The 25580-nt window shown below is 42.0% G+C and overlaps 1 protein-coding gene and 1 pseudogene across 2 annotated transcripts in view; one reads left to right on the top strand and one right to left on the bottom strand.

Annotated features, from left to right (window-relative positions):
* LOC310891269 (nuclear pore complex protein Nup153-like) overlaps positions 1 to 25580 on the top strand; it is a 270187-nt pseudogene that overhangs the window by 160376 nt on the left and 84231 nt on the right. The gene's annotated exons all lie outside the window — the stretch shown is intronic.
* Positions 4348 to 25580, bottom strand: part of LOC310891268 (nuclear pore complex protein Nup153-like) — a gene marked incomplete at its 3' end in the record, with an annotated part of 267249 nt that continues 246016 nt past the window's right edge. Inside the window, exon 10 of the mRNA XM_083853534.1 lies at positions 4348 to 4374. Coding sequence (XP_083709660.1) covers positions 4348 to 4374 — 27 coding nt within the window. The remainder of the gene's footprint in view (positions 4375 to 25580) is intronic.

The raw sequence follows: 25580 nt of genomic DNA, 5'->3' as shown, positions 1-25580 counted from the left end.
CAGGGCAGCGTGAGACACAGAAAAGGACTTGTCACTGTGTAAGCACTGCTCAGCAACAGCTAAAACACCAGTGCCTTACCAACACTGTTTTGCTCACAAATCTGCAACACAGCATCATCTACTACGAAGAAAATTAACTCTACCCCTGCCCAAACCACTATAAATAACTTGGCATAAAGTCCACACCCCCCTTCCCCCCCAGACTTCCACAGCATTTGAAGCAGTTATACAATCACGTTAAATGGGAGTTGGCAGGCTCTAAGACTGAGAGAAGCAGAATCAAAACATTTATGCCTTTTTCCCCAAACTGGCATACAACCCCAATTCATTCAGCTGCGTAGAAACTAATATTTGTTAGTTTCATGAGCACCACAGAAAAAGTCAACTCGCAATAAAGCAGTATACTCATTGTAAACATTATTTATAGCATAAAGATTTACCTTGCCCGCCGCCGTCGCTGCTGCATCTGCCATGCCTGCCGCCTCCGTTGAATTTGCCACGCTTGTCGTTGCCACTGTTGACTTTGCCTTGTCCTTTGTCATCAGCAGATATGGCATGCCCGCCGCCATTATTGGATATGTCAAGCCTGAGGGCACTGTTGAACATGTTATGCCCGACGTCGCTGTTGTATATATCATGTCCTCCACCTCCTCCTCTGATAGATCTGTCAAGTCCTCCACCTCTGATGGATCTGTCATGCCCTCCACCTCTGATGGATCTGTCATGCCCTCCACCTCTGATGGATTTGCCATGCCCGTCGCAGCTGCTGGAGTTGCCGTGCTCATTGCTGCTGTTGAAACAGCGCTCGGTGACGCTGAGACAGCGCTACTACCAACGAAACTAGAATTGAACTGAGGCAGCGATGCAGCACTGATGGGTAGGGGTATGTTCGGTAGCACTGGTTCCTCCACTTCCTAAAGTTGCAAATTTTAATTTTTCTTATACAAGACATACTACTTTCTCACCCCATCCCACCCAATTTATTAACAAAATTAAATAGAACAAAAATCCATACAAATTAAGAGAAAGCAAGTTTCCAGAAGAAATCCCGATCTCCCCACCTCTGTCTACCACGTCATTTTAATTTATGGCAGGCCTGCTTCCACATTATACTCTATTCAACAACTGTACAGCAAGAACACTGAAAGTTAACTCAAAACCTGTGCAGAACAGAGACGCACAGATCACATTTTTTTTCTTTCTTTTCTATACTTTAGTCATCAAAGCTCTAGAGAAGCATCATCCTTTCTAACTACCCTCGCATGGCTTCAATTAAGAGTACACTCTCAAGACAAGTGAGAAAGTGTTCCTCTTGCAAAATTAGGCAGGATAGCTGCCAAAGTTTCTAAAGTCATTACAGCAGTGAACGTGGAAAAAGGTAATGTTTAAAGAAGCAGGTAGGTTCAACAACCAAACTAAACACAAAAAGCACCAAAGAAAGTCAGACTAGCAGCACTGAAGATTGTGTTCTGGTAAATACAGTCTATACCATGTATCAGGATGCAAATATAAAAATCAGAAGAGAGCCTCTTAACAACTTCAATTTTCATCCCTGCCACTTACTTTATTTGATTACTAAGATTGGATGAGTTATGTTTTAAATGGCATAGAAAATCTGACCGAAATTTGTACAGTACTATCATGATCTACTTAGAAATGACTAGGCAGGGATGTAAGTTGGTACTACTGATATTCAGTGCATCCTGTAGCTTACATCTGTTTCACAGTTTTGATTTGAAAAGTTTATGGAACTTTTGATATTTGGACCATTATTTTATTTGCGTTACAGGAATAAACAACAGTGTTTACGATTTCTTTATATTGCATCATCCAGAAGTCCCATTTAATGATTTGAAACTTAAATTAACTTAAATACTTAATATTAACTTAATATTAATTAAATACTTAATGTTAACATAAATACTTAAATTAACTTACAGGCAGCTTATATAACATCCAATAAAAGAAAAAATAATCTGAATATTCATGGTCATAGTTTTATGGAATAGATTTTTCCTATTAAAATGAGAAAAAAACTCTCTCACAATGAGTTTGGTGAGTATCAAAAACTGAGTCATCGTTAGCAGACATGCAGAATGCTGTCTTCTACTACTCTTTTTCACACTCTTGGCCTGTATCTTTCTGTATGACTTAAATATGAAACCAAAAATTAAGCTTTTTTTTTCTTTTTATACTTGGCACTCGTTTCAAGTATCATTCCTGTAGAAAAAATATACAAAACTTCACCAAAACTTCTCTTCTTAGGACTCATTCATTCAATTGCTAACGAGAAATGTTATAGTTTGAAGAATCTGAAGAGAAGGTAAGAGAATTAAAAATTTCAAAATTACATAAGCAAAGTTCAGGTATTCAAACACAGGAAATCAATTGGAGCCTGCTCTGAAACCCACAAGAAAACAAAAACAATGCAAAAATAAAGCGGTATTGTTATAATTTACTATGATGCAATAAAACTGACACACTTAGCTAGTTACTTCAGTAAGCTCAGTGACAGCAATTAATTTAAGAGTCACTTACCTGTTCTTGTACAGCTCTTGATAAATAGTGTATTCCTCTTTCCCTTCTCATTTTGCCGCCTCCGCTACTCACTCCTGAAGACAGACCATTGGACGCAGCAGTACTGAATTTGTAGCTGGTCACATTGCTAGCACACGACAGTACAGAAGTTGGGGGAAACAAGAGAAAAAAAAATTACCAGCCAAATTTTTTTTTCAAGATATTAGAGCTGTTATTAGTCCTAGAATTGAAACCTGCTGATCAGAAAAAAACTAAAGCTGTCTCACAAGTTGCTAAACGCTGGTAAATACTTGATGTTCTAAATAGGAAAAACTTTATTAACAGCAGCAATGAAAAGGACATACATAAGTGCACCGTTCACACGGGAACAATGACTAAGCCAGAAGACCTGAAATAGAAGAGCTGATTTAGATTGTTATTTTCCAGTGCTTCCTTTAAATAGGACTGGTTCTCTGATTCTGCGATGCACGTGTATCTTTTGCAGGGATATAAAAGAACAGCTCACAAAAATACAGAAAGAGTGCACATATGCACACATACACATGGGAAACACTGCCAACAGCTCTGATAGAATAGGGACGCCTTAGACTTGTGTGGCAAGGTAATATGGCCTAAGCTTCAGAAGCAGCTCTGGCTTTCATGTGGCCATCAGCAGGAACAGCAGAGGTGTTTGGGTATGCCAACATTCCAGAAGTCTTTTCAGACATGAATACAGATCCCTTTTGTAAGGCATACAAAGGCGTTTTTCTGGTACTTAAAAAAGCCTAGCTCAAAACCAGAAAGATATCCTAATCCAAGAGCAAATGGGGAAAAAATAACCCAAACCAGAAGTGGAATAGGGAATAACTCTAACAAAAGTACTATGGCAAGAAAATGAAGTATGCCTGGAAAAACCGTGACATCAAAGCTTATCTTGCAGCCAATCAGTCAGTCAGTACAAAAGTGCATTAGATCGCACTGGAAGACACCAGGTCAAACTCCCACAATACTGAGGAGGAGAACTGGTCTAAACTTGTCAAATACTTGACAACAGCCTGCTTAGCACTGTAACTGCATAGAGGAAGACAGATCCCTAAGGCATATGCTCAGACTTTTCTCTAATCCAAACTGTCAATCCATTAGAATTCTGAAAAAAGTCTTACATCAAAATAGATCTTCATTCAGACAACTATCGCTTGCCCCTAGCAGCCCATATTCCTCTTTCTGTTAACACCTGTGAGCTTCAAGGGGGCAAAGACAGTTGTCAGCCTTCAAGCAAGTCTAATCTACAATTGGACTCAGGATATAAAATATATATATATATACACACACACGCATAGATATATAGCATTGGTGGGCCAGAGATTTACTGAGTATTCCAACTCAACTGTCCAAAGGGACTCTTGCCAGCAGATCAGTGTGGTGCTCCTGCTCCAGAACATGGCACCCAACAGAGACCAGCATCACAAAAAACACTACCACCACTACCTACTCTACAAACAAAAGGTAGGGCACTGCAATAAACTTTGTGAACGAAATCAAAAGCAGTGTGAGTTTTCTGTATCTCCTTCCTAAATGGAGAAGTAGAAAGGAGTTCTAACAAAGACAATTTAGAACAGTTTGAAAAAAACATAATTACAACCCAGCACCTGATTGCACCTGTACCAGAACCTTAAAGCCAGTCGCTTCCACCCCTAAAAAGGTGGTTGTTGTGAAGTCCAACTTTTAGATGCCAAAACAAAGTGTTGAGTTCTTTCTGCAAGCCAAAGAATGCCCATGGTCACCTAAGAATTGCTTGGCAGATGAGCATAGAGTCAACAAAATTCCCTGCTACTGTTCTTTGAAAAGAGCGACTCCCTAAAAACAGAGTGCAAAGTCTCTTAACTCAAGCATTATTACCCAAAACACCATTTGCCCAGAAGGAAAAGCCATCAATATTATCTGGAGGATAACTCATTTGACCTAAACCAAGAAAGCAGTATAACACAAAGCAGTCTCCTCAAGAAGAAATTCAATTAATTCTGCTGGATTTTTTTTATTTTAGAGATGAGTTAGCATTTGGCCTCAAATGATTCTAAAGAACACATGGTCTTCATGTGAACTCAAAGCAGACAATTAACTTCATCATGAAAGGAGTATTAAAAAAAAGAATAATAAATCATAAATCTTCCTCCATGTTTTTGCTTAAAAAATAAAGAAAAAAACACATCAATAAACATCCTCCTGAACTGTAACTCACTTCCCCTACTTCACCTTCTAAAGAATGCTTCAGAAAGAATCATCCCATTAGGACAGAGCTTTCAAACTGCAAGCAATTAAATAGCTAAAACTAATAGCTTTTCCCCTAGGGAACATTAAGAGGGACAAATTATTTTGTTATAAGTAAACTGAGTTATAAACCATGAAATATCTGTCAAAGCAAAATTTGTAACGCTACAGATTTAGTTAAACTACAAAATGAGCCATATTTCCTGTAGAAGGAAAAAATAAGGCCTCCAATAGCAAAGATCCTTTCTGTGGATACAGCATTATAACGTGCCTCGTTTCCCATCTTCGTATCCTTCTCAGAAGATAAACTTGGGATAAAAAGTGGTGTATCAGTACTTTTATTCTTGCTCATCTTCCTTCCTTTCACAAAAACAACAATTTTCTCAAAGTTATATTGATCTTCAAACACAATCCAGACTTTGCAGCTGCCTCAAAATACAAAATTTTCATTGGATTTCCCATTCCTTTTACTGAGAACTGTCACCACCTTTCAGGTGCAGACCGTACTGAAAAAGGAGATTTCTTTCTTTCTTCAAGTAAGTTTTAAATTAATAGATGTCATACCTTTCAGATGGTTCTGCTCGCTGTTCTGCAGGCAAAGTCTTCTCTCTCATCCCCTGCAAGTTAAGTTTAGTTCAAGACTTAGCTGAATATGTACAGAATACACAAAGTACCAACAACCACTTCATGTGGTTTTTTGTGGTTTTTATTTTATTTATTTATTTTTAATTTTATAGCCCTGAATACACCTCACCTACTTAACGTTGTTCCCTAATTCAGCATTGTGGGTACAGTTCAGTTAAATTTTGGGGCTAAAGTAAGCATCACTGCTTCACTCAGCATTGAGGACAAACTGATAGAACACTAAATCAAATTTGTCAAATCCTCTAACAAAGAAAGTAATTATTTTAAACAAAATGACAAAAATTGTGTGTGTGGGGGGGAGAGTTTTCATCAAAACTTGTGTTTGCCAACCCCGTAAAAGGGACATACTTTTCTGTTTTCTATCATTTATCAACAAACAAGAAAAAAAAAAACTCTACCCCCCTAAAAACTAAGCAGTTGCTGCTACATTCATTTTAGAACTTTACCAAATGGAGATTGTGCTGGCTAAACAATACAGAGATTGAAAGAGTTAAAAGCAATAAGCAACCAGTATTACTGTCCACTTTGATTTCCAGCCTAAGAAGCCCATACACTTAACAAGTGGTCATTTGTACACTCAGACTGATACTGGAAACACAGATGTTTTCGCAGAAAGAGATGCCCATTTAATTTTATGGAAAATTTATCAGACTCCATCTACTCCAAAGCAATCAAAACCGATAACTCAGCACATTGTCAGAACTCTCACTTGGAGCACATAGCTCACCTGGAATAGTTTACACAGAACACGAGCATGTTTCATCAGTGACAGCTTTGTGTACATGAGAATATAAAAGGAAAACATTTCTGTCTTTTAATATTCTTTCACTGACAACAGGATGACTCAATAGCACATCATGACATCGTGAAAACAACCACAAGACACTGAGTGTTCCAAAAACAGAATTAAATCCATAAAAGCTCAATCTATTTCACAATGGTTCCCACTGCCTTAAAGCTCGCCTCAAACATACTATCAGTACTTTTTGCAAAGATAGGATAACAATTGGTTTGAGAAACATTCCAAGACTGGAAAAAAAAAACAGGCACATAAAGACTCAAAAATGTACTCACTTGGAACTTTGTGTCTCCTCTCTGGCAAATTTTGCTGGACTGAGTAGTTGAAGTCGGTGATGGTTCAGAATACCGCGTATAACGCATCGGCTGACGGTTTACTGTTGGTGTCACAAGTCTCTTAACAGGTGGAGGCTGGAATGCATTCTGGGATTCCAGCTTTGAAAGGGAAACAGCAATCAATTTATCCTTATGTCCACCCAAATTAATTCCAATATTTATTGATGAAAACAAATTACAGAACTATAAACCTCCCCCCATCGGTCTTGGCACTCAGTGAATACAATTTGAAAATTCTGAAGACCGTTCAACTTGTAGAGGGAAATCACCAGAAAACCAGTAACGAAATCCATAAAGCTATATATAAGTAGCCAAAGTCTGACTGAATTCCGTTTCAAAATTTGGCAGTTAGCTTCATAGACAAAATAATTCATGCTACCATAATTAAAATAATCCATGTTCCTAGAATATGCTCCTATCTTTTCCTCTGCCCACACTGTGATTTTTTTTTTTTAGTAGCTTAATTCATTAATTTAACATTTGAAGTGATAAGCAACTAATTATACAGGCTTCTGGGCTTCACATCCCCTACATTTTCCCCCTTCAAAGTTACACAAACAATAGAACACACTCAAAAAAAACAACTTGTCAATCTTACAATAATCTCATTCATTAAAATATGATCCAATGCTTTACATGTGCATTAGATGCACTTCAAGTAGTGGGTTTGACTTCCCTTTTCAAAGCATTTTCACAGACCAGAGTTAATTTTTAACACAGACCACTGCGTGTTCTGCAAAACTGACTTAACTGAACTGTCAGACAGAAAACAAACCCTAAAGGCTACAAGATTTACCGATGGCTCCGCCTGCGGTCTTAAGGATCAGAAAATACAGTCTTAGGAAGCATGCTATTGTTCAAATCAATACCAACAGGAAATCGTTTACACCGCAGCTTTAATTTCACAGTATCTCCCAGCTCTTAGTAATAGGATTCACACTCTCTCTAAAGTATACAAAAATACATCTTTCTAAAAAATATTACATTCAGTTTGAAACCTTGAATAAGACATGTTTTATGTAAGTTCACAAATCTACTTCGAGTGAACGACGGTTCATTGCTGGTTTTAAAGGTAAAAAAGAAAAATATTAATTCCCCCAGTTAGGCATTCAATACACCAAGAGCTATTCTGCCTGGTACAGTTCCTTGAAATAAGAAAAATACCACATCACTGCTACCCACTGCAGAAGTTTAGCCCGAGTGCACAAGTGTTCCGTCAACCGCATGTTCACTTTAGCAGGAAAACACACGATCGTCTCCTCAGCAAATAATTGCTTCTCATCACGGGCTACCCTTCTCCCGCCACCATTATGAATTCTAGTATTATGAATAGACAATCTATCTCCTTTCACCCACTGACAGCTGCGTGCAACATTCATTTAGTGGCTGACAATTTCAGGCTCTCTGTTGCAAATCTGGCAGATCTTTCTTAATGCCTTATCACAGGTGTATTGCTATAATATAACTGAGAATTCACACCAGATTTGGTTTTAGTTATTTGGATAATATTTATGATATACTTCACTTCTCCATGCCCTTGTAATTTGGCAGATGGTGAAAAGATGGTCCAGGAAATCTGAGATGTTTGTAAACTCTGAAGTGATTGTAAACTTAATTATACATCCATCCGGTCAAGGAATTAGCACAGAAACTTCTTGAGACACTGTCCCTTTTCTCATTAGAACAGAAGATGAAAAGTTTGCACATCTTGTTATTTCCTTCAGTCACCTGATCTTCAAGTGGTCATTTAAGGGTTTTGCAATTTAATAAGCCCAAGAATACCCCTAACTAAAGTCATCAAAAAAAGATGACTAGTTTTCATTTTTTAAAGAAAATGAAAGGAAATCATGCTTTACCACAGCATTATCACCAGTTCTGTGCTACCTCCAAATAGGAATTTAGGAGCGTTAAGATTTATAGCGTCAGAAAAGAAAAAGAAAAAAAAAAACCTCTACCCCCCTAAAAACTAAGCAGTTGCTGCTACATTCATTTTAGAACTTTACCAAATGGAGATTGTGCTGGCTAAACAATACAGAGATTGAAAGAGTTAAAAGCAATAAGCAACCAGTATTACTGTCCACTTTGATTTCCAGCCTAAGAAGCCCATACACTTAACAAGTGGTCATTTGTACACTCAGACTGATACTGGAAACACAGATGTTTTCGCAGAAAGAGATGCCCATTTAATTTTATGGAAAATTTATCAGACTCCAACGATGGTTCATCGCTGGTTTTAAAGGTAAAAATGAAAAATATTAATTCCCCCAGTTAGGCATTTAATACACCAAGAGCTATTCTGCCTGGTACAGTTTTGCAATTTAATGATACCCCTAACTAAAGTCATCAAAAAAAGATGACTAGTTTTCATTTTTTAAACAAAATGAAAGGAAATCATGCTTTACCACAGCATTCTCACCAGTTCTGTGCTACCTCCAAATAGGAATTTAGGAGCGTAAGATTTATAGCGTCGGAAATTAACAATTTTCCTCCTCTTTACTTTGAATGGTGATAAAAAGCAGAAAAATTAGTTTTCTGTGCCCGAATGAACACGGAAGTCTGTACAAAGTCTATATGACCACTCAAGCAGTATTTTTCTATTTGTGATCATTTCTTCAAGAGAAAACTTGCCTCAAGAGGAATTTTAATATGCAGCTTCACCCCAAGTTGGGGGACAAGATAAAACGACTTGGTGTGTTCTAGAGCTGTTGCTCTCAACTTACAAAGATAACATAATTCTTAACCTGAGTAATCTTCACAGCCCATCATCTATTGTGGATACATGCCAATATTAACTTGATTTGATGTCTATGTTGTCACTGAGGTTTGAGAAAATTTTTCTAATAGTGATAAAGCATTGAAAAAGTTATCTACCTCAGCTTAAGACATTATTGGTTCTTACCTTTCTTCGTTTGGACTGGAAGTCAGTAATATCCGGTTTATCTATGTCCGGAGGCTGAGGGAAAAAACAAAGCATAAATATTAGAGGGCAATTTTTTTCTCCTGAGAGAGAGGGTTCCCTGCAACAAAAATGTGGGGGTTCATGGTCAACTTACACAACACAGCGGCAAAAGAGATGTCATTCTTTTAGCATCCTGTTGAAAAAACAGCGCAATAAATTAAACCGGCCACAACGTAAGGAAGAATAGTTTTATCTTTATCCTTTGATGGCACATTTACTAAGTTTTATAAACACATGAAGCAAAAACAGATTAAAAGAAGTGCTATTTACCAACAAAGGGCTTGACAGCTTCTCCACTGCCTCCAAGATGCACCACGCTGAGGTACTTAAGGTAGCGTGGGACCGCACAGTTTCTTCTCTAGCTTTCGCTCTCTTTTGTGCCTGAAAAATTAGCATTTTAAGTGTTACAATGGTCAATTCTCAGCTAAGGAGGCATGTTTTTTACGTCCCAAGGCTACACTGATGATACAATCAATATATTCTGATGACAGAGAAACATGCAGTCACTGGGAGTTCAAGCCATAAAGAAGAGAATACGTTCGGAGTTTAATGAAGTTTACCTTGGGCCTCAGTGCATCTTGCACGTGCTTGTTGCACGAGCAATAAAAGAACTCCGTACTTGTAAAAGGTCAAGACGGATGATGCTAGGACTGCTAAGGCCTCCGAAGCAGTAATCAGGGAAACAGAACTCAAGAAAAGGCTTGTGGTACAGAAAGCATTTTCAGTAACAACACAGACCTCAGAGTTTCACGATGGTCTAAGTGTACCATCTTAAAATCAGTGTATACAATCATAACCAGGAACTAGTTTTACTTCTCTCTTGCTTCCTCCCTTCCCCCAAGATTAAAGTTGGCTGCAAATCTTTGTCTTAAAAGATAAAGATCTGATTTAAACTGTAACAGATCTAAACATTACACTGAAAAAGTAAACTGTTTATTTGCACCACCCAACTTCAAATATCAGTCAAAAACTTCCTTTGGTGTGACTTTTTTTCTTCCCAGGTTAAACCCCTCAAATAACCACACTGTGCTTATCACACGATGTGAAGACAGGAAGCAGACCACGCAGCGTGTAAAAACACAAGTGAGACTCACAGAACCACAGAATGGTTAAGGTTAGAAGTGACCTCTAGAGATCGCCTGGTCTACCCCCCCGCTCAAGCAGGGCCACCCCGAGCAGGCTGCCCAGGACCATGTCAAGTCAGCTCTTGAAGACCTCCAAAGAGGGAGACTCCACAGCCTCTCCGGGCAACCCGTGCCAGGGCTCCATCACCCGCACAGTGCAAAAGCATTTCCTGATGCTCAGACAGAGCCTCACGTTTCAGTTTGTGCCTGTTGCCTCTTGACCTGGCACTGGGCACCGCTGAAAACACAATGGCTCTCTATGCTCTTTGCACCATCCATTCAGGTATTTATATACACCAATAAGATCCCCCCAAACCTCCTCTCCTCCATGCTAAACAGGCCCAGCAGTCCCTGCCTCTCCTCAGAGGAGAGGTGCTCCCAGTCCCTTGATCTTCTTGGTGGCCCTTCGCTGGACTCTCTAGTACCTTGCTGTCATTCACAGCAAGCAGCAAGAAGCAAGCTACTCTCTCCTTTAAAAGCCTAGTATTTTGGTTCCTCTTTTTACCATAATGCAGTAATATTGTAAAAAACAAAAATAGCCGACCAAAGAGGGTTCCCAGCTTTGCACCACAAGGTTTCAAGGTTTCCCGTAAGTGAGGTACTTGTACTGCCCTTTTTCCGTTGCACAAATGGACTGTCAGAACAGAGCCAGCAAACCCGCGTTTTCATTTTCTTCAAATTCCTTTTGATTTATCGATAAAAGTCACTTTCATTTAAATACATTCCTACCAAACCTGATTTGACTTTCCTTTTCGATTCAGCTCTAGCTAATCAGAGTTGTCAGCAGTTTTTATTTGCTATTTCCAAGAACTCTTGGGGGCAAATAACTCTCTCCAAGAACTATATGAATCGTTCAAAACAGAAAGCATGTTACTGCTTATCTTGGGACTGCATTTAGTCCTGCATGCCTCTGTGTACCAGAAGAACAAAGGATCAGCAAAGTTGATTTTAGATATTTTCAAAGACTGCAGGTTTATACAACATATCCATAGCATGAATGTAGGCATGCTTGGAAAAGAAGATCCACAGATAAATATTAGCCAGGTTTGACTACTGTAGCTTTTGCTACCATAAACACAAGTTTTCAAAGTTATGCTGTCATTGGCTTTTTTGCATCAAGTTATTTTAACGTAATGTAGTCAGAGGCAGACAATGGCACTTGAATGGAATTTTTTGAAAGACCTAACAACAGAGGAAACCCCAACTACCAACAACTAGCCCAAACTGTCATTCTTGTTCTTTCTGACAAGTGTTACCTGTGGTAAAAACTGTCATTAAAGAATTTAAACAGAAATCAATCTCAGACGTCTATTTTTGTAGACCAAGAGGGCAGAAGAGCAACTGTTACCACATATTCAGCTCCCTGCTCAAAGCTCCTTTGGCAGTGCTGCTTTTTTTATTTCCATCACTATTTCCCACTACACTACTTTTCTCATACCTGATAAGGTTCCGTCTTTGGCTGCCTTGATCTTACAGCTGCACCACCGGCATAGGCCGTCTTTCCGGGGTAAAATGGAGAAAACCCAAGCTGGTTTTGCTTAAAAACAGACGTGCTTCCACGTACCTACGGAAACACAGTATGAGAAGTGGATAGAAAAACAGGTACACATTCAAACTGATTAAAAGAAATACTGTGCAGTACTTACAGGACACAGTCCTCCAAAAACAAATAAACTGAATGCAGGTTTCTTAGAGCTAGCTGCAGAATGCTGCGAGAGGGAATGAGTTCTTTCAGCTTCTGTGGGCCAGAGCAGTGACGATGAAGTATTTTTTAAAACTGCAACATCTGCCAAAATGACGTATGCTAGATGTAAATGCCTCTCGTACGTACAGAACTTTAACAATAAAGATCACACTAATTCAAGTTCTTCAATACAGAAAAATAAGCATGACTTCAGCTTCCTTAAATAGATCAACTTCACGTACAGACTGAAAACCAAGTATCACCTACAAACTTGAAAACTGTTCACAGAGCTGCAAGTAGTTTTCACCAATCTTACCAAGTTAATACTGTGCTTCCAATGCAGATATTTTTTTCCTTCAGGCTAAGATAAAAGAGGACCGCATAAACATCAGTGCATTTGTACGGACAAAGCTTTTTTCTATGTTGGTAAAAGGCTGGAGGCCAGCACAGATCATAATCGCATAGGTTTTAAACCTGGAAGATTCCCCAAAGGCTGCTCTAAGAGTTAACGATCTTCTGCCCATGTATGTTTTACGAAGACACACCAGAAAGTTCTAGTGCACTCAGGTTATATTGCTAAAGCCCAGCAACTCTACTCTACTACTCAGCTGTACAAAAGTTCTCTGCAAAACCTGCTGAGCACACGTCAGTCCCTGTCTATATGGGGGACTAGAAAAAGCTGCAAACCTGCTGTTCGCCCTTTCAGCGAGAAGACCTACGTACCAACCTACATCGACACGATGCTTATTTTTTATTTTAAAATGGTGTGCTTTCCTCAATGAATTTGGCAAAAGACATGAAAGTATTGACAGCTGAAGCCTTCTACCAAGAAAGGTCAAAAAACAGCCTATAGCTTATGACAGAGTAGTTTCTTTATCGTCTCTTGCTGAAACACAGGAAAACATCTCGTGTTCCTATTTGTCACCTGCACTTATTCACATTTAACCAGCTGTCTGTTAGATATTCTGAGTCACTCTTCCTTCTAGACAATCAGCCTAGTTGTCAAGCTACGGCAAGTCAGCCTGATTTCCTACCGTCCCAGTTCAAAATTTACATATAACCTAGCTGAATGCGTATATTTCAGCATTGACTCTTTCTAACATCAGGGTATCATAAACGTATTCCAAAGCACGCTTCTATTAAAAAGGTGATAGGATTATATACTTCTAAAACACTAAAAATTCAATTTAATTCTCGCATCCAAAGTTGACATTCACCTATTTTATTTACTAAGGTGATGTGGAATATTAAAGAACGCAAGGTACTTCACATTAAAAAAAAAGTCAATTAAACAGAGAACACAAAAATCACCTTCATCAGATGCTCTAGAGGAGGAATCACTGGTTGTTGAGATGTTATCATCGTCTTGTTGAGAGGTAGAATCTTCTATTTCTTTTATGAAGGACAGCCTAGGACTGCCAATGCCAAATACAGAAGATGTCGAGGGCTGACAAGGTGGGACAGGAGAATCCAGCGTGGTATAATTCAGACGGCTCCGATGAAGAGAGGGCCTTGTTAACACAACTGGGAAGTTCAGTGCTGATCTACTTGTGGATGGTTCTAGACAAGAACAGGGAGATAATTAGCTTTGCTATAGACAAGCTCACAGAAGCCAAAACCTGTTTCCTATCGACAGCCATGCTATTGCCAAGTTCTAAGCGCAAAAAGAGAGAAGCCAAATTTAACTTCTTCCTCACCCAGATACGGTTGCATCTAACTGTCTGGCTACAACAACAACACTGCTTGCGATACACAGTATTAATGTTGCATCCAGAAGTAGTTAACTATGAGGTTTTACAACACCACATTCTGACCCCGTGCTCAAATGCTCTAACGCTGACTTGGCCGTTCACTAAATCAAACATATATACTCCTTCTCCCATGTACAGCTTGCAATAAGCTTTACAAAATTTGAGATTACACGGTAAATTACAGATAACACTGCAGCTTCCATAATATTGGAACAAAGGTTATATTAATCTGAATACACAACATGAAAATGAACGTTTGCAGTACTTTTTTCCCAAGTTCTTCCATATCAGCTCACGTTAGAGGCAAAACATCATCTCCTACCCATTAACTATTGGGAATTTGACCCAAGGGACAAGGATGTTGACCCAAGTAACCAGATGAGCATTTTTCCCTCTTGAAGCAAAGGGTCTGCAAACAATGCCAGTGGCCTGGAATAGGTGGCCTTGAAGTCTATCTTGCTAAATGAATGGAACTATTCATGGGTATTTTGCCTGATGAAAGCCTACTGTCTCTCCCAGGAATCTGGGCAATTCAAATGACTTTGAGCCACTATCCTCTTGATACTTGAACTGAAGCTTAAACTAGTTAGTTCAATCTTCATAACCACTGCAGTACCACTAATTAGCTCTCCAAACCATGAGCAGATTTTTAGGACAGCACCGTTTGAGATACAGAAAGTTCTTCAGGCGGAAGGCCACCCAATATAGGCTCCAGCACACTGATACCTCAGAACTGAAGAAACACATTGGTTTCAAAATGTAGTAATAATTAAAAAAAAAAAATCTTATTCTTAAGCATAGTAAGCAACACCCACGGACAGCAACATAAGCTGCAAAAGGTTCCAGGGTGTCCACCTGCTCCTGATCTCCTGGAGTTAGCAAGCTTGCAGTGCAGCTGTTCTTACTGAAAGCTCCTTTCACGCAGTTACATAGGAAAGCCAACATGTGTTCCTCAGTCACGAAGACCTTCTCTATTCTTTTCTCCAAACTCATTCCCAAGCTACAGCTACACAGAAAGCCATCAATCTCCTTGTTTACAATTAGATGAGATTGGAGGCAAAGATATTTCCTCCTTATTTTTTGATTCTGCCAACAACAGAAGCAACTGACTTTCCACATTATCTATGGTTACCTACGCACGCTCAGACAAAACTTCTTTACTTATTAAAAGCTGACTTCCCCAAAACAGCTAATTTAAGAGAAACTCAAATAAGAATAGATGCAAATTTATACAACAGGACTACAGGAACAGTGAGGGGCACTGGATATAAGACAAATTAATCTTTCATGAGGTAAAGGAGTTGCAAACCTCGTTGCCAACGGTCCAAATACCTTTTCAAAGACACCCCCTCCCCCCGCGTAGACCTTAAAGTTATTGAATATTTTAAGGATAATAATCTCATAAACCACATCCGTGCACAAGTTCCCCAGTTCACCATCAAGTTAACGAGGAACTTTACTAAATTGATCAAAGCCCAAAACAAAAAAAAAAAACAAAACAAAACAAACAAAGTCGGGACACGAGACGGAATTTTCCTCTGCCATTCTAGCATCTAGTCTTTTGTTTCGAAGACTGCAAAACAAATTAATTTTTTTAATTGCCTTAGGCAATTAGACAGATTTTCATTCCATATCTTTTAAAAGATGGAAAATGCAACCCAGCACACTTGCAAATGACTTATTTTCAGCATTTAGCACCTGGCTAATAGAGTACCTAAAGTTAACTGATGCCTTCCAAGAGCATAAGATGTATGCTTCGTAACTGTGTATACAGTTTAAAGCTAAGACGGTTTCACAAACAGTTGTTTTGACTTTTTTTGGGTTTTTTTCATTCTGTCAAAACCCTCATTCCAATTTCCTTTTGAAATTCAGATTCAAAACTAGAAATCAGTGAATAAATACAGATGGCCAGAATTCCAAATGATTTTTCACATACCTCGTCTACTAATTCCTGCTGGTTCAGGCGTGAATCTCTCATCGATTATGGTATCTTCATCTGAATAATCGTGGTGATAGTTTACCGGAGTCTCCTCCTGGTTTGCAGATTCATTTCTGTCTACATACTCCTCCTCACGCTTATTGAAATACTTCTGCAGCCAGGCCGGTACAATATTTTTCACCGTTTCTGTCATTCTGCTAATTATTCCCTGCTTGAAAGAAAAAACACTTGTTTAATTACAGAAACGCAGTCAACAGCATATGCTGCGATACCACCTTCCACGGACCTTGAAGACAGATATTATACAGCAAATATTCAGAAGACGACGACGAGGTTGATCCCTGGCATAGGATCGCTACACTTCTGGTAAACCTAAAATTCACCTAAGATTGATTTACAACTACCTATCACTTTCTGCACTTCCAAGTGACCTTGGCAAGGCTCAAAGTTTTGAAACCTCTGCCAAAATTCACCAGCAGGTCGTCAATCTGCAAGGCTATCAGGAAACTCTACGCCTGAACAGCTCCTGACCTACAGACTTGTTCCAGGACTCTTCCTCTTCGCACCCTCCCGTGAAAACCAACTAAACCAGAAGTTCAGCAATTATCTACTGCGACAGTCAGGACCATACTACCCATTAAAATCAGTGAATCTAAATATTTTCAATTTTAGTAATGCTGAATTGCAGTGACTATACGCACAAAAAACAGTTCTGCTCTCAACAGTCAGGCTAACCCAGAAGATGTCCTGCAAGAAACACAGCTATAGCTATAGCACCAGCACCTCCTCTTGCAAGAGCCTTCTAAAGCTGTTGCTGTATTTTGTAGAAGACTGACTCTGCGGCATACATCGGGTACGATCGGAGAATTCCCACCTGACCGAAAGCCCCAGGAACTACGGTTAAATAAAAGATAAATTAATATAAATGAATATAATTAATAATAAAAATTAATAATAAAAATTAATATCCAGAAAGCTGACAATCATGAGCTAGGCATCCTGCTAATCATCCCTCCTGCAGGCAGGGGGAAAAAAAAAAGGTAAATTAGATCCAGGACTAGTTCCCAGGAACTTTGAAGCTGCTAACTATACTGCCTACAGTGCCCAGGCACCTTCAGAGCTTAATGGTAAGAGACAGAGGGTTTGGTGGGCTGTAATTATGATCACAAGCACACAAAACACATCTATTTAAGTATTTCTAAGAATCGACTTATCGACTAAAGTTGTAGGGGGAAGGATGAGAAAAACAGCGGGGTAGGGATCAGAACCAGAGGTATAACCTCACAAAATCGCATCGGTCGCTTTCGTGCCTCCCCAACTGCATCACTGAGAGACAATTAACATTAAGCCACAGAACCTTCTGCAGAGTGGACATGATATTGAAGATAAACTGAAATTAATTGACAAATGCTCTAAGCAAGCTATCTGCTCAAAGCTCGTCCTTTTACGTTATGAACATTTGCACGATTCGTCTGGTTACAAAGCTAACTGCTATAATAAATGCACACATGTAACACCTATCAGTTTGTCTATTTATCAAATCATTAAAATTCTTCCCCGATAAGTTACTGTTAATTTGATCTGCGCTGGATGTGCAGCAGCCATTCTCTGTGCAGAATCCCCCAGATATCCCCACGCACGTGTTTGCTCTGGCACACTCTTTAAATAAACCTACTGGAAAACACGCAGAGATAACAGACAATGGAAAAGTTAGAAAACCATCTCCACTGATTATTTTCAATCCACGTGTAAGGTTTATCAGTTAGCTACACAGTGTCGGCACACGCAAGCTATGGCACTTTCAACATTAATGCACTGTTCAAGCCAGAGGTTTCAACGGTTGCTCTGTAAGCGTGGGGAATGTTTGCATTGCCCTTCCAGGCCAGCTTTAGATGGACAAGATTGATTGTCAATATGTGGTATAAGGGACTTGGCATTTCTGCAAGTGATAAAAACCTAAATGAGCAGCTATCCATGCGTAGCGCTCCCTTGGTTTTGCATATGATAATCAATCCCCTCAGCTACGTTGCTCATTTAATAGCGGAGAGGTTTTGGCTGAACAAACGTGCAGAGGGCATCTCCAGAGCATCTCTCTGGGCGTCCTGACATTTCTTAGCAAAGAGCTGCTGGGAGGGATCTCGGCGCGTCCCCCCTCCAGCACGGGGATTTTCACACCCCGAATTGACGGACCGCTTTCACCGTCAACCTGCTGTACCCTACAGCACAAACGAGAAGCAAAGCCTGGCAGGTAACGTTCAGAGAATTGATGATGGGCTGAGGAGGGGTGCAGGGAGCGGGGAAAGCCCTGGGGGTGGCACTGGGGGTCCTGAGGGCAGCGGGCTGGGGGTGAAGGGGAGGGGGAGGAGGGGGGTAATGGGCTGGGTAGAGGGGTAAGGGGGTAAGTAAGGGGCTGAGGGGGTAACTGAGGGGGTTAGGAAGGGGCTGAGGGGGTAACTGAGGGGGTTAGGAAGGGGCTGAGGGGGTAACTAAGGGGGTAACTAAGCCGTTGAGGGGGTAACTAAGGGGGTAACTAAGCGGTCGAGGGGGTAACTAAGGGGGTAAGGAGGTGGGTAGGGGGTAACTAAGGGGATAAAGGGGCGGGTAAGGTAAGGGGGTAAGTAAGGGGGTAACTGGTGGGCTGAGGGGGAAGGGCCCGCTGTGGGGGGGCCGCTCCTCACCCGCTTGCTCCTGGCACAGGGGGGCTTCGCGGCGCCCAAACGGTGGCGCCGCCTCTTCACCTTGCCGCCGGCCGCTCCTCCTCCTCCTCCTCCTCCTCCTCCTCCTCCTCCTCCTCCTCCTGCTCCTCCTCCTCCTGATCGGGCTCCTGGGCTGCCGCCCGGCGCCCCGCCGCCACCGGCCCTGCCACCGCCGGCCATGCCGCTGCCGGTCGCGCCGCTACCGGTCGCGCCGCCCGAGGCCATACCGCCCCCCCCCCGCGTTCGGTGCCGTCACGGGGCCCCCCCGCCCCCCGCCGCCACGCGCCGCGGGGCCTGCCCTGCCCCTCGTGGGAATAAAAATGTTGTTTTTGCAGAGTTACGTTGTTTAAAGGTAAGGAATGGGGTATCGAGGTGTGCTTGCAGCGATAAGAACGCTTAGCAGGCGACCTTGTAAAATGCAGACAACCAGACTCCGTAGAACAATTCGGGGAAAATCACGGTGTTGAGTCAAGTCAGGTAAGTGAAGAACCATTACCGCTTCAACCAGTAAAAAAGTCGAAAGAAATTCGAAATTTAACAGGCCGGCAACTGAAGGCCATGCATTGTCTGGGAAGCATCAGACAGATTGTGAGCCTGGATCACCCCCTCAGTGGGGAAACAGGGGAGGGTCCCGTCATCAAAAAGTATATAAACTGGGTTTTGGAACCAGCAGGGGCGCTCCTGCTCGTGGGACGCCCGCCACTGCGATCGCGAATAAATTCCTGCTTCGCTGAGCTCCTCGCCTGAGCCCAAGTTATTGGCTACGGAGTGTTTCTCACAATTTGGGGGCTCGTCCGGGAGCCAGTCGCCTACTGGGGAGCCCCACCGCCGCAGCAGCAGGAAGGCATGCCCCGCTGATTTCAGCGGTCCTGTGCATCGACGGCGGCGGTTCTGCGGAGAGCTGACAGAGGGCCCGAGACTGATGAAAGAGGCAGGATCCGTGAAGGAGTGGGGAAGGGAAGAAGGCAGGCACTCCGGCTTTGAGAATTGATCCGGTAACTCTGTGCACAGACCAAGGTAAGAAATAGGAAGTATTGCCTTGGGGGTCGGGTGAGACTCTGTGTGCCGTGTGATTGAGACGTACTTTTGTACGGAGCGAGTGTGGAGTCCTGATCCGCGGTTCCGCAGCTCCGCGAGGGGCGCGGCCGGAGACGGACGAAGCGTGAGATAAGGGAGAGAAAGGAAGAGTCTCGGGAAATGTGGTGTATGGTAAGCCCTTGCACGGGGAAGTGCTTGGCAATACACCAGGGAAATTTGGTGTGCGGTAGTCCTCGCACGGACGGGACGCCCGCCACTGCGATCGCGAATAAATTCCTGCTTCGCCGAGCTCCTCGCCTGAGCCCAAGTTATTGGCTACGGAGTGTTTCTCACACCCTCCCCCTCCCTCCCTCGCGCGCCCCCTCCCCTCACGGGAACGCGCGCCCCCCCCTCCCGCTGCCGCTCCCGTTCCTCGCCCCGCCCCGGTCCCGTCCCGGTCCCGCCGCCCTCCCGCTCCCGCCCTCAGGACCCGGCCGCCATAATGAACCCCGGCCCGGCCACCGTAAGCACGGGGCTAGGAGTCACCTCCAGAGCCTCCCCGCGCCGTGGCGCCGACCGCTGGTGTGCCGCAGCACCGCGCCGGGCGTGGGACGGCGCCCCGAGCCCACAGTGCTCGTCAGAAAAGCCCCGCACCGACAACCGATACCCCCGCACCGACAACCAACAGCCCCCACGCCGACAACCAACGCACAAGCAGTGTTTTAGGCCGGATTCGTGGCCCCGTTGGTCCGGGAGGCAGTCGTCACGCTAAATTCTACCCCACGGCAGGGGAACGATGGGCATCGTGACAGATCGCCGCCCCAGAAAATAAACACATAAATAAAGAATAAAAACGATAACGGGACATGAATCGTGCCCTTAATAACAGACATTGGGCAGTGAAATCACCGACTTCTGCAACAATACGTGCTCAGGGAACTGACTAAAACCCCTCCTGCATCGGCCATGTAATAGCTAGGCAAACATCACATAATACTTCCCTCCCTCATGTACACCAAACCTATTAAGGCAACCATAGTAGTGTGATAACGTGATTTTTCTCCTCCAGATCAGCGTCAAAGGCAGCTACGCTAGGTTTGCTCATAAGTTCAAACGCTGCTTTATTTATTTATTTGAATGCCATTTTTCTTATTTAGAAGGATTTCCATAGGGTGACAGGCCTTTAATGACACTCACGACTCAGAAACATTTGCCGATGCAGTCAAACGGTGTCTATTAACGCGAGGCACTGAAGTTAATTGGTATTAAAAATGAGCCAAAACGAAAGGCAAGTATCTGCGTGTCCAGCAGAATGACAGCGATCATCACCATTTGATCAACCTTCCCTGTGAGTTCTATCTGCAAGTTACTTTGAGGTAGCGCTAGAAAGAAGCGGTTGGTCCAGAGCATCCCTGCAAAAAGAAACATCCACGGCTTAAGTACCGTTTACTCTTTTGGTATCCTTTTAAGTACTTTTTACCCGTTTCGGACTCCTGCCTCTTCCCGGCTCACTGATGACAGCATTAGCAGCCCCTCAAGCTACTGTCCTACAGCCTTTCCCATCAGTGAAGAGATAGGAAAAACCCCACTGCTTCTTGGAAGAGAAAACCAGCAGGTTTTTGAATAAAAGCACTCTCTGTTGCAGCTAGGTACAATGAAAAGAGTTTATGAAATCATTACGGGACATTCCTGTAGAAAACTTCCTCAAGCTTGGAAGAAAAAAAACATTTCAGCTAAGTAAAACAGAAAATAACTGGAAGAAGTGAAGTATGGCGGTGTTGGAAAAGTTGCTTCAAAGACTTGTTTAATTAAAAAGAAGGAAAAAAGCAAGTTCCTACTGCAATCCCATCTTTGTCAAACTGATGGCGGGCACCAGTACGATGTGTTCAGCTAACACAGGCTGGAAGTTGTAACTGCAGCTGTGAAGTTTACCCAGTAAAAAGACTCCGCAAAGCATTCTAGCAGTTCCGATGCAATCACTGCTTCCTGAATTTGTGACTCACGGTTAACACGGCAGTACAGGAAGAAGTCTGGCATTCACTGTGCTCTTACGGTAAAGAATCTGCCCTGCGCACACCATCCCAAGCCAGGTATGCGCTCCTAACAGGAAAGGACGATAGGCTGATAAGTCTCAGCAGAGGGAAAAAGACATCAGAGAACTACTTTATAACAGCAGCACGCGGGCTGCAACCAACGTTCTCTTCCTCTCATCATTTTCATTTCTGTGGACTCCAAGAGAATACACTCCCAACATTTTTCAGCTCTGGAGAACAAACAGCCCAACCAATCTCATTCACTGAACTACAAAACTGGTATTTTCGCTATCTAGTCCGGAAAAGGAGGCGCACGTCTCTAACGTACAGTGTAGAGACCTTGTTAATAGGCAAAGTCTGCATAAAATAGGTGGCCACAGCCTGATTTTCTGACGTTCAGGGCCTTGGGTCACACACCACCACAGTATCAGACTTAATGAAGTCACCAATCTATGTGGGCCTCTCGTTACACAGGTCACATGTTATGGACCAACCTCTCAAAGGCCAAAAAACAGCACTGATACTGCCGGGCCAACACATATCTGTAGCATCCCATTTCTGGGTGACAACACAATGAATGTTTCCACAAAGTACTCGATGCAACCTAACTACTGTGTTTGGTGATGCAAAGCAAGCCGTGTCAAAGCAGCGTAGCACCCAGGCACATTCCTGGAAGATGTTTTGCTGCTCACATTGAAGAAAATAGATAAAAAAATCCTGTGCAGTTTGCACTTCTGAGCTCAAGTACCACAGCTATGCACTGCAATTGAAGTGGCATCAAACCTTGTAAGGTTTTGAAGCTTCAGCACTGCCATCCAAATTCAAGGAGGCTGCATCTATTATCTTGAATTTGCCCCAGCTCAGTCCCCTGAAACAATTCCATAGACACGTACAAGCAACCCTTTTCCCACCCAGATTCTTTGCTTCATCTATTCCACCTCTACCTTGTGTCATATTCTTATTAATCTGCCCCTCAAAAGACTCCCTGGCTCACACAAAGAAGCAACCCAACAAATCCCTGTTCCCAGCCACGTTGCTTTCATGCTTTGGGAAGAGTTAACTGCAACAGCTCTAACTGTGATGCCACCTCACCCCCTCCACCTATGTGAGGTTCTTTGCCTTCTGTCTCCTCCTACGTCTACACCTGCACTAGAACCAGGAAGAATGTGCTTCCTACAATACTCCAAGAGCCTCTTCTGTTTCAGGATGTCATCATTTCAATTCAGGACTGAAAGTATTCCTAGCAAAAACCCAACAGCTAATAGCTAACAGAAGCAGTTGCTGGTGATCAGCTACAAGTAACCTGGAAGTACTGAGGAGTCACAAAAGAGAATTTGCATTACATTTAAGAACAGCATGCAGCTTAGGACCACTGCTTTCACTGACTACACTAAGCCATAAAAAAGAATTGGATTCTTACCTGCCATCACAGCAATTATGGTTTATGTTGCCCCCAAAACACACACGGCAGTACCAGAACTGTGTCAACTAGCTTTAACAGCTTCCCCAGCTATTAAGTACAGTAATTTCTGCTTCCTTTTTTTTCTTGGAGGAATATTCTTTTGTTTCCAGCCTCACTTACTTATTATACACACTGTTAATTAGCAACTATTTCTCCATACTCATAGGGTTATGGAGTCCCTATGACTGGAAAAGACTCTGTACCCTTCAAGATAAGAACAGCATAAAGGCAGCAACTCGCAAGACTGCTCTAGCTTAAAGCAAAGCTTTCCTCATTGCTCTCATCTCCTTTGACTTGAGTGCTGTCATCCTTCTACCAGAGCTTTAAAAACTTCATTACCACGAATGAAGGAAGACCAGAGCAATCAGAGAGGGTAGCAGAGGGTATAACTTAAGGAGCTGTTACTAGGATTTTTTTGTTGTTCCTGGTGGACTATTTTTCTCCTTGCCAGCAAGGAGGGAAAACCAGCAAGTTGTTTTCTCCAAGATTTTTTTTTTTTAGGTTTAAGAACACGGATTATGTTGTAGCAATTTCTTCGCTGTAAAGCGTCAGCTGAGAAGTCTAACAGTAAGAAGGGCAAGGGAAAACTGAATGCTGATGCAGAGAGTGCCAGCAGACATCATCCTCATTCCACGGGATGTTTGTAGCTATGGCAGTTGAAGTCTACACTTCCATATGCTTAACATACCCTATTTATAAGCCAATTTTAGCTGACCTAGCATGTATCAGTAGTACAGTTAGAGCCAGCAGCCTGCAGGAAAAAGTGGGCACAGGTGTTTCCATAGCAAGGCCTGTGAGTGTCTCCCATACATACTTCCAGTCTAAGCAAGCACATGAAAGGCTTGGCTTGTCGCTTACCTAAGGAACCAGGAAAACAAGGGGAAGCTAGATTTTGCTTGTGTCCTAATGCCCATATAAAAATAAAGACAGATGAAATACCCTTACTACCTTGTTAAATTCCATAAGCCGGAAGAGAACGTGCTGCACACAGGTACAAGTAAAATCCCTTGCTGGCAGGTTTGCAGAAACAAATTTTTTATTTACACAGGCAAGTCTTATCTTTAAGATAAGACCCCATTTACCTCTTTACATTTCTCGAATATTTACATGACTTCATGATGCTCCAAGAAGAGAGTGATGAACAAAAAGATTACAGAAACTGTCAAAAGCATAGCAAAAAAACCCCAACCTATCATTGTGCTTTAAAACTTATGAGCTAGAATAATGTAGAAGAAATGTAGTTTTAGCACTTTGGTCCTAACGGTCATGCTCTAGAAGACACTTAAATAGCAGAGGGGATTTCAGAAGTGACCGTATCCAGAGGTTGCCAGTGACAATTCATGAGTGAATCGTAGAGTTCTTCGCTTGTCTCCGTGAATTGTCTGTTCATTTCATCAACATCCAAGTAGAGCTGTGGATCTGAAAATAAAAGCCTGGTAAGTCCAAGTATCAAATCTGAGGCATGCGCACAAAAAAACTTCATGTGAAATGGCTAACAAAATGTATTTTAAGCTAAGTGTAATAAGCTATTAGATCTACTAATTTTAGTGAGGTATTTAGTCCTCTAAAATTTTGAGCCTCACAGCTCCAACTTTTGGGAATTTGTATATTAGAAGGCTGGGACTAGAATTGTCTTTCAAGATAAAGACAAAGACAATGTTTAAGATAGTAAAGATAACGTTTAAGGATAATCAGCCATGAAACCCTCCCAAGAGTCATTTAATTCACTTCTACGGCAATACACGTTACATAGGATAGTTTCTAAACACTAACACAAAATGCCTCCACGTGAGGAACTTTGCAAACCTTCCAGGACACAAATATGTTTTGTACCGTATTTGTAAGTGCAAGCTGAATCCTCCTTTTGGAATCTGCAACATAAGCTTTTACCTCAGGGTGGAGAACAAAGCTTTTGCATATTACTGAGTTTCTAATACAAAATCTGTTTAGCGGAACCAATACAAAGAACAAAATTCTGTCTTAGACCATTTTCAAATGGGAATGAAGGCACAGGTACAAGAAACCTGCTGCGAAGCATTGACAGTGTCCCGTTTTACTTGATGCGGTCAGTGTATGCTGTATCAGCTTTAAAACCCCAGCTGATTGCAGATCAACCCCACAGAGGTTTGACCTCAGCTGAACTTTCAAGATGTTCTTCATCCAGTAGAGGTTGGCTTGTATTGTTAAAAGGCACAAGGATGGCTAAACTCAAGTGACAATGATAGAACCCTTATTACCGTCAGTAATTAGGTCATCACCGATTGCAGTCATAACTGAAGATTCCTGAAAGACAGAAAAGGCTAAGTTTAATCATAACTCATTTCAGAAAGCATCACAGATTCAAAGTGCTG

The sequence above is a fragment of the Anser anser genome (genome assembly GCF_964211835.1).
Source record: "Anser anser genome assembly, contig: HAP1_SCAFFOLD_60, whole genome shotgun sequence".
Taxonomy (NCBI): Eukaryota; Metazoa; Chordata; class Aves; order Anseriformes; family Anatidae; genus Anser; species Anser anser.
This window is presented reverse-complemented; position numbering and strand designations above follow the sequence as displayed.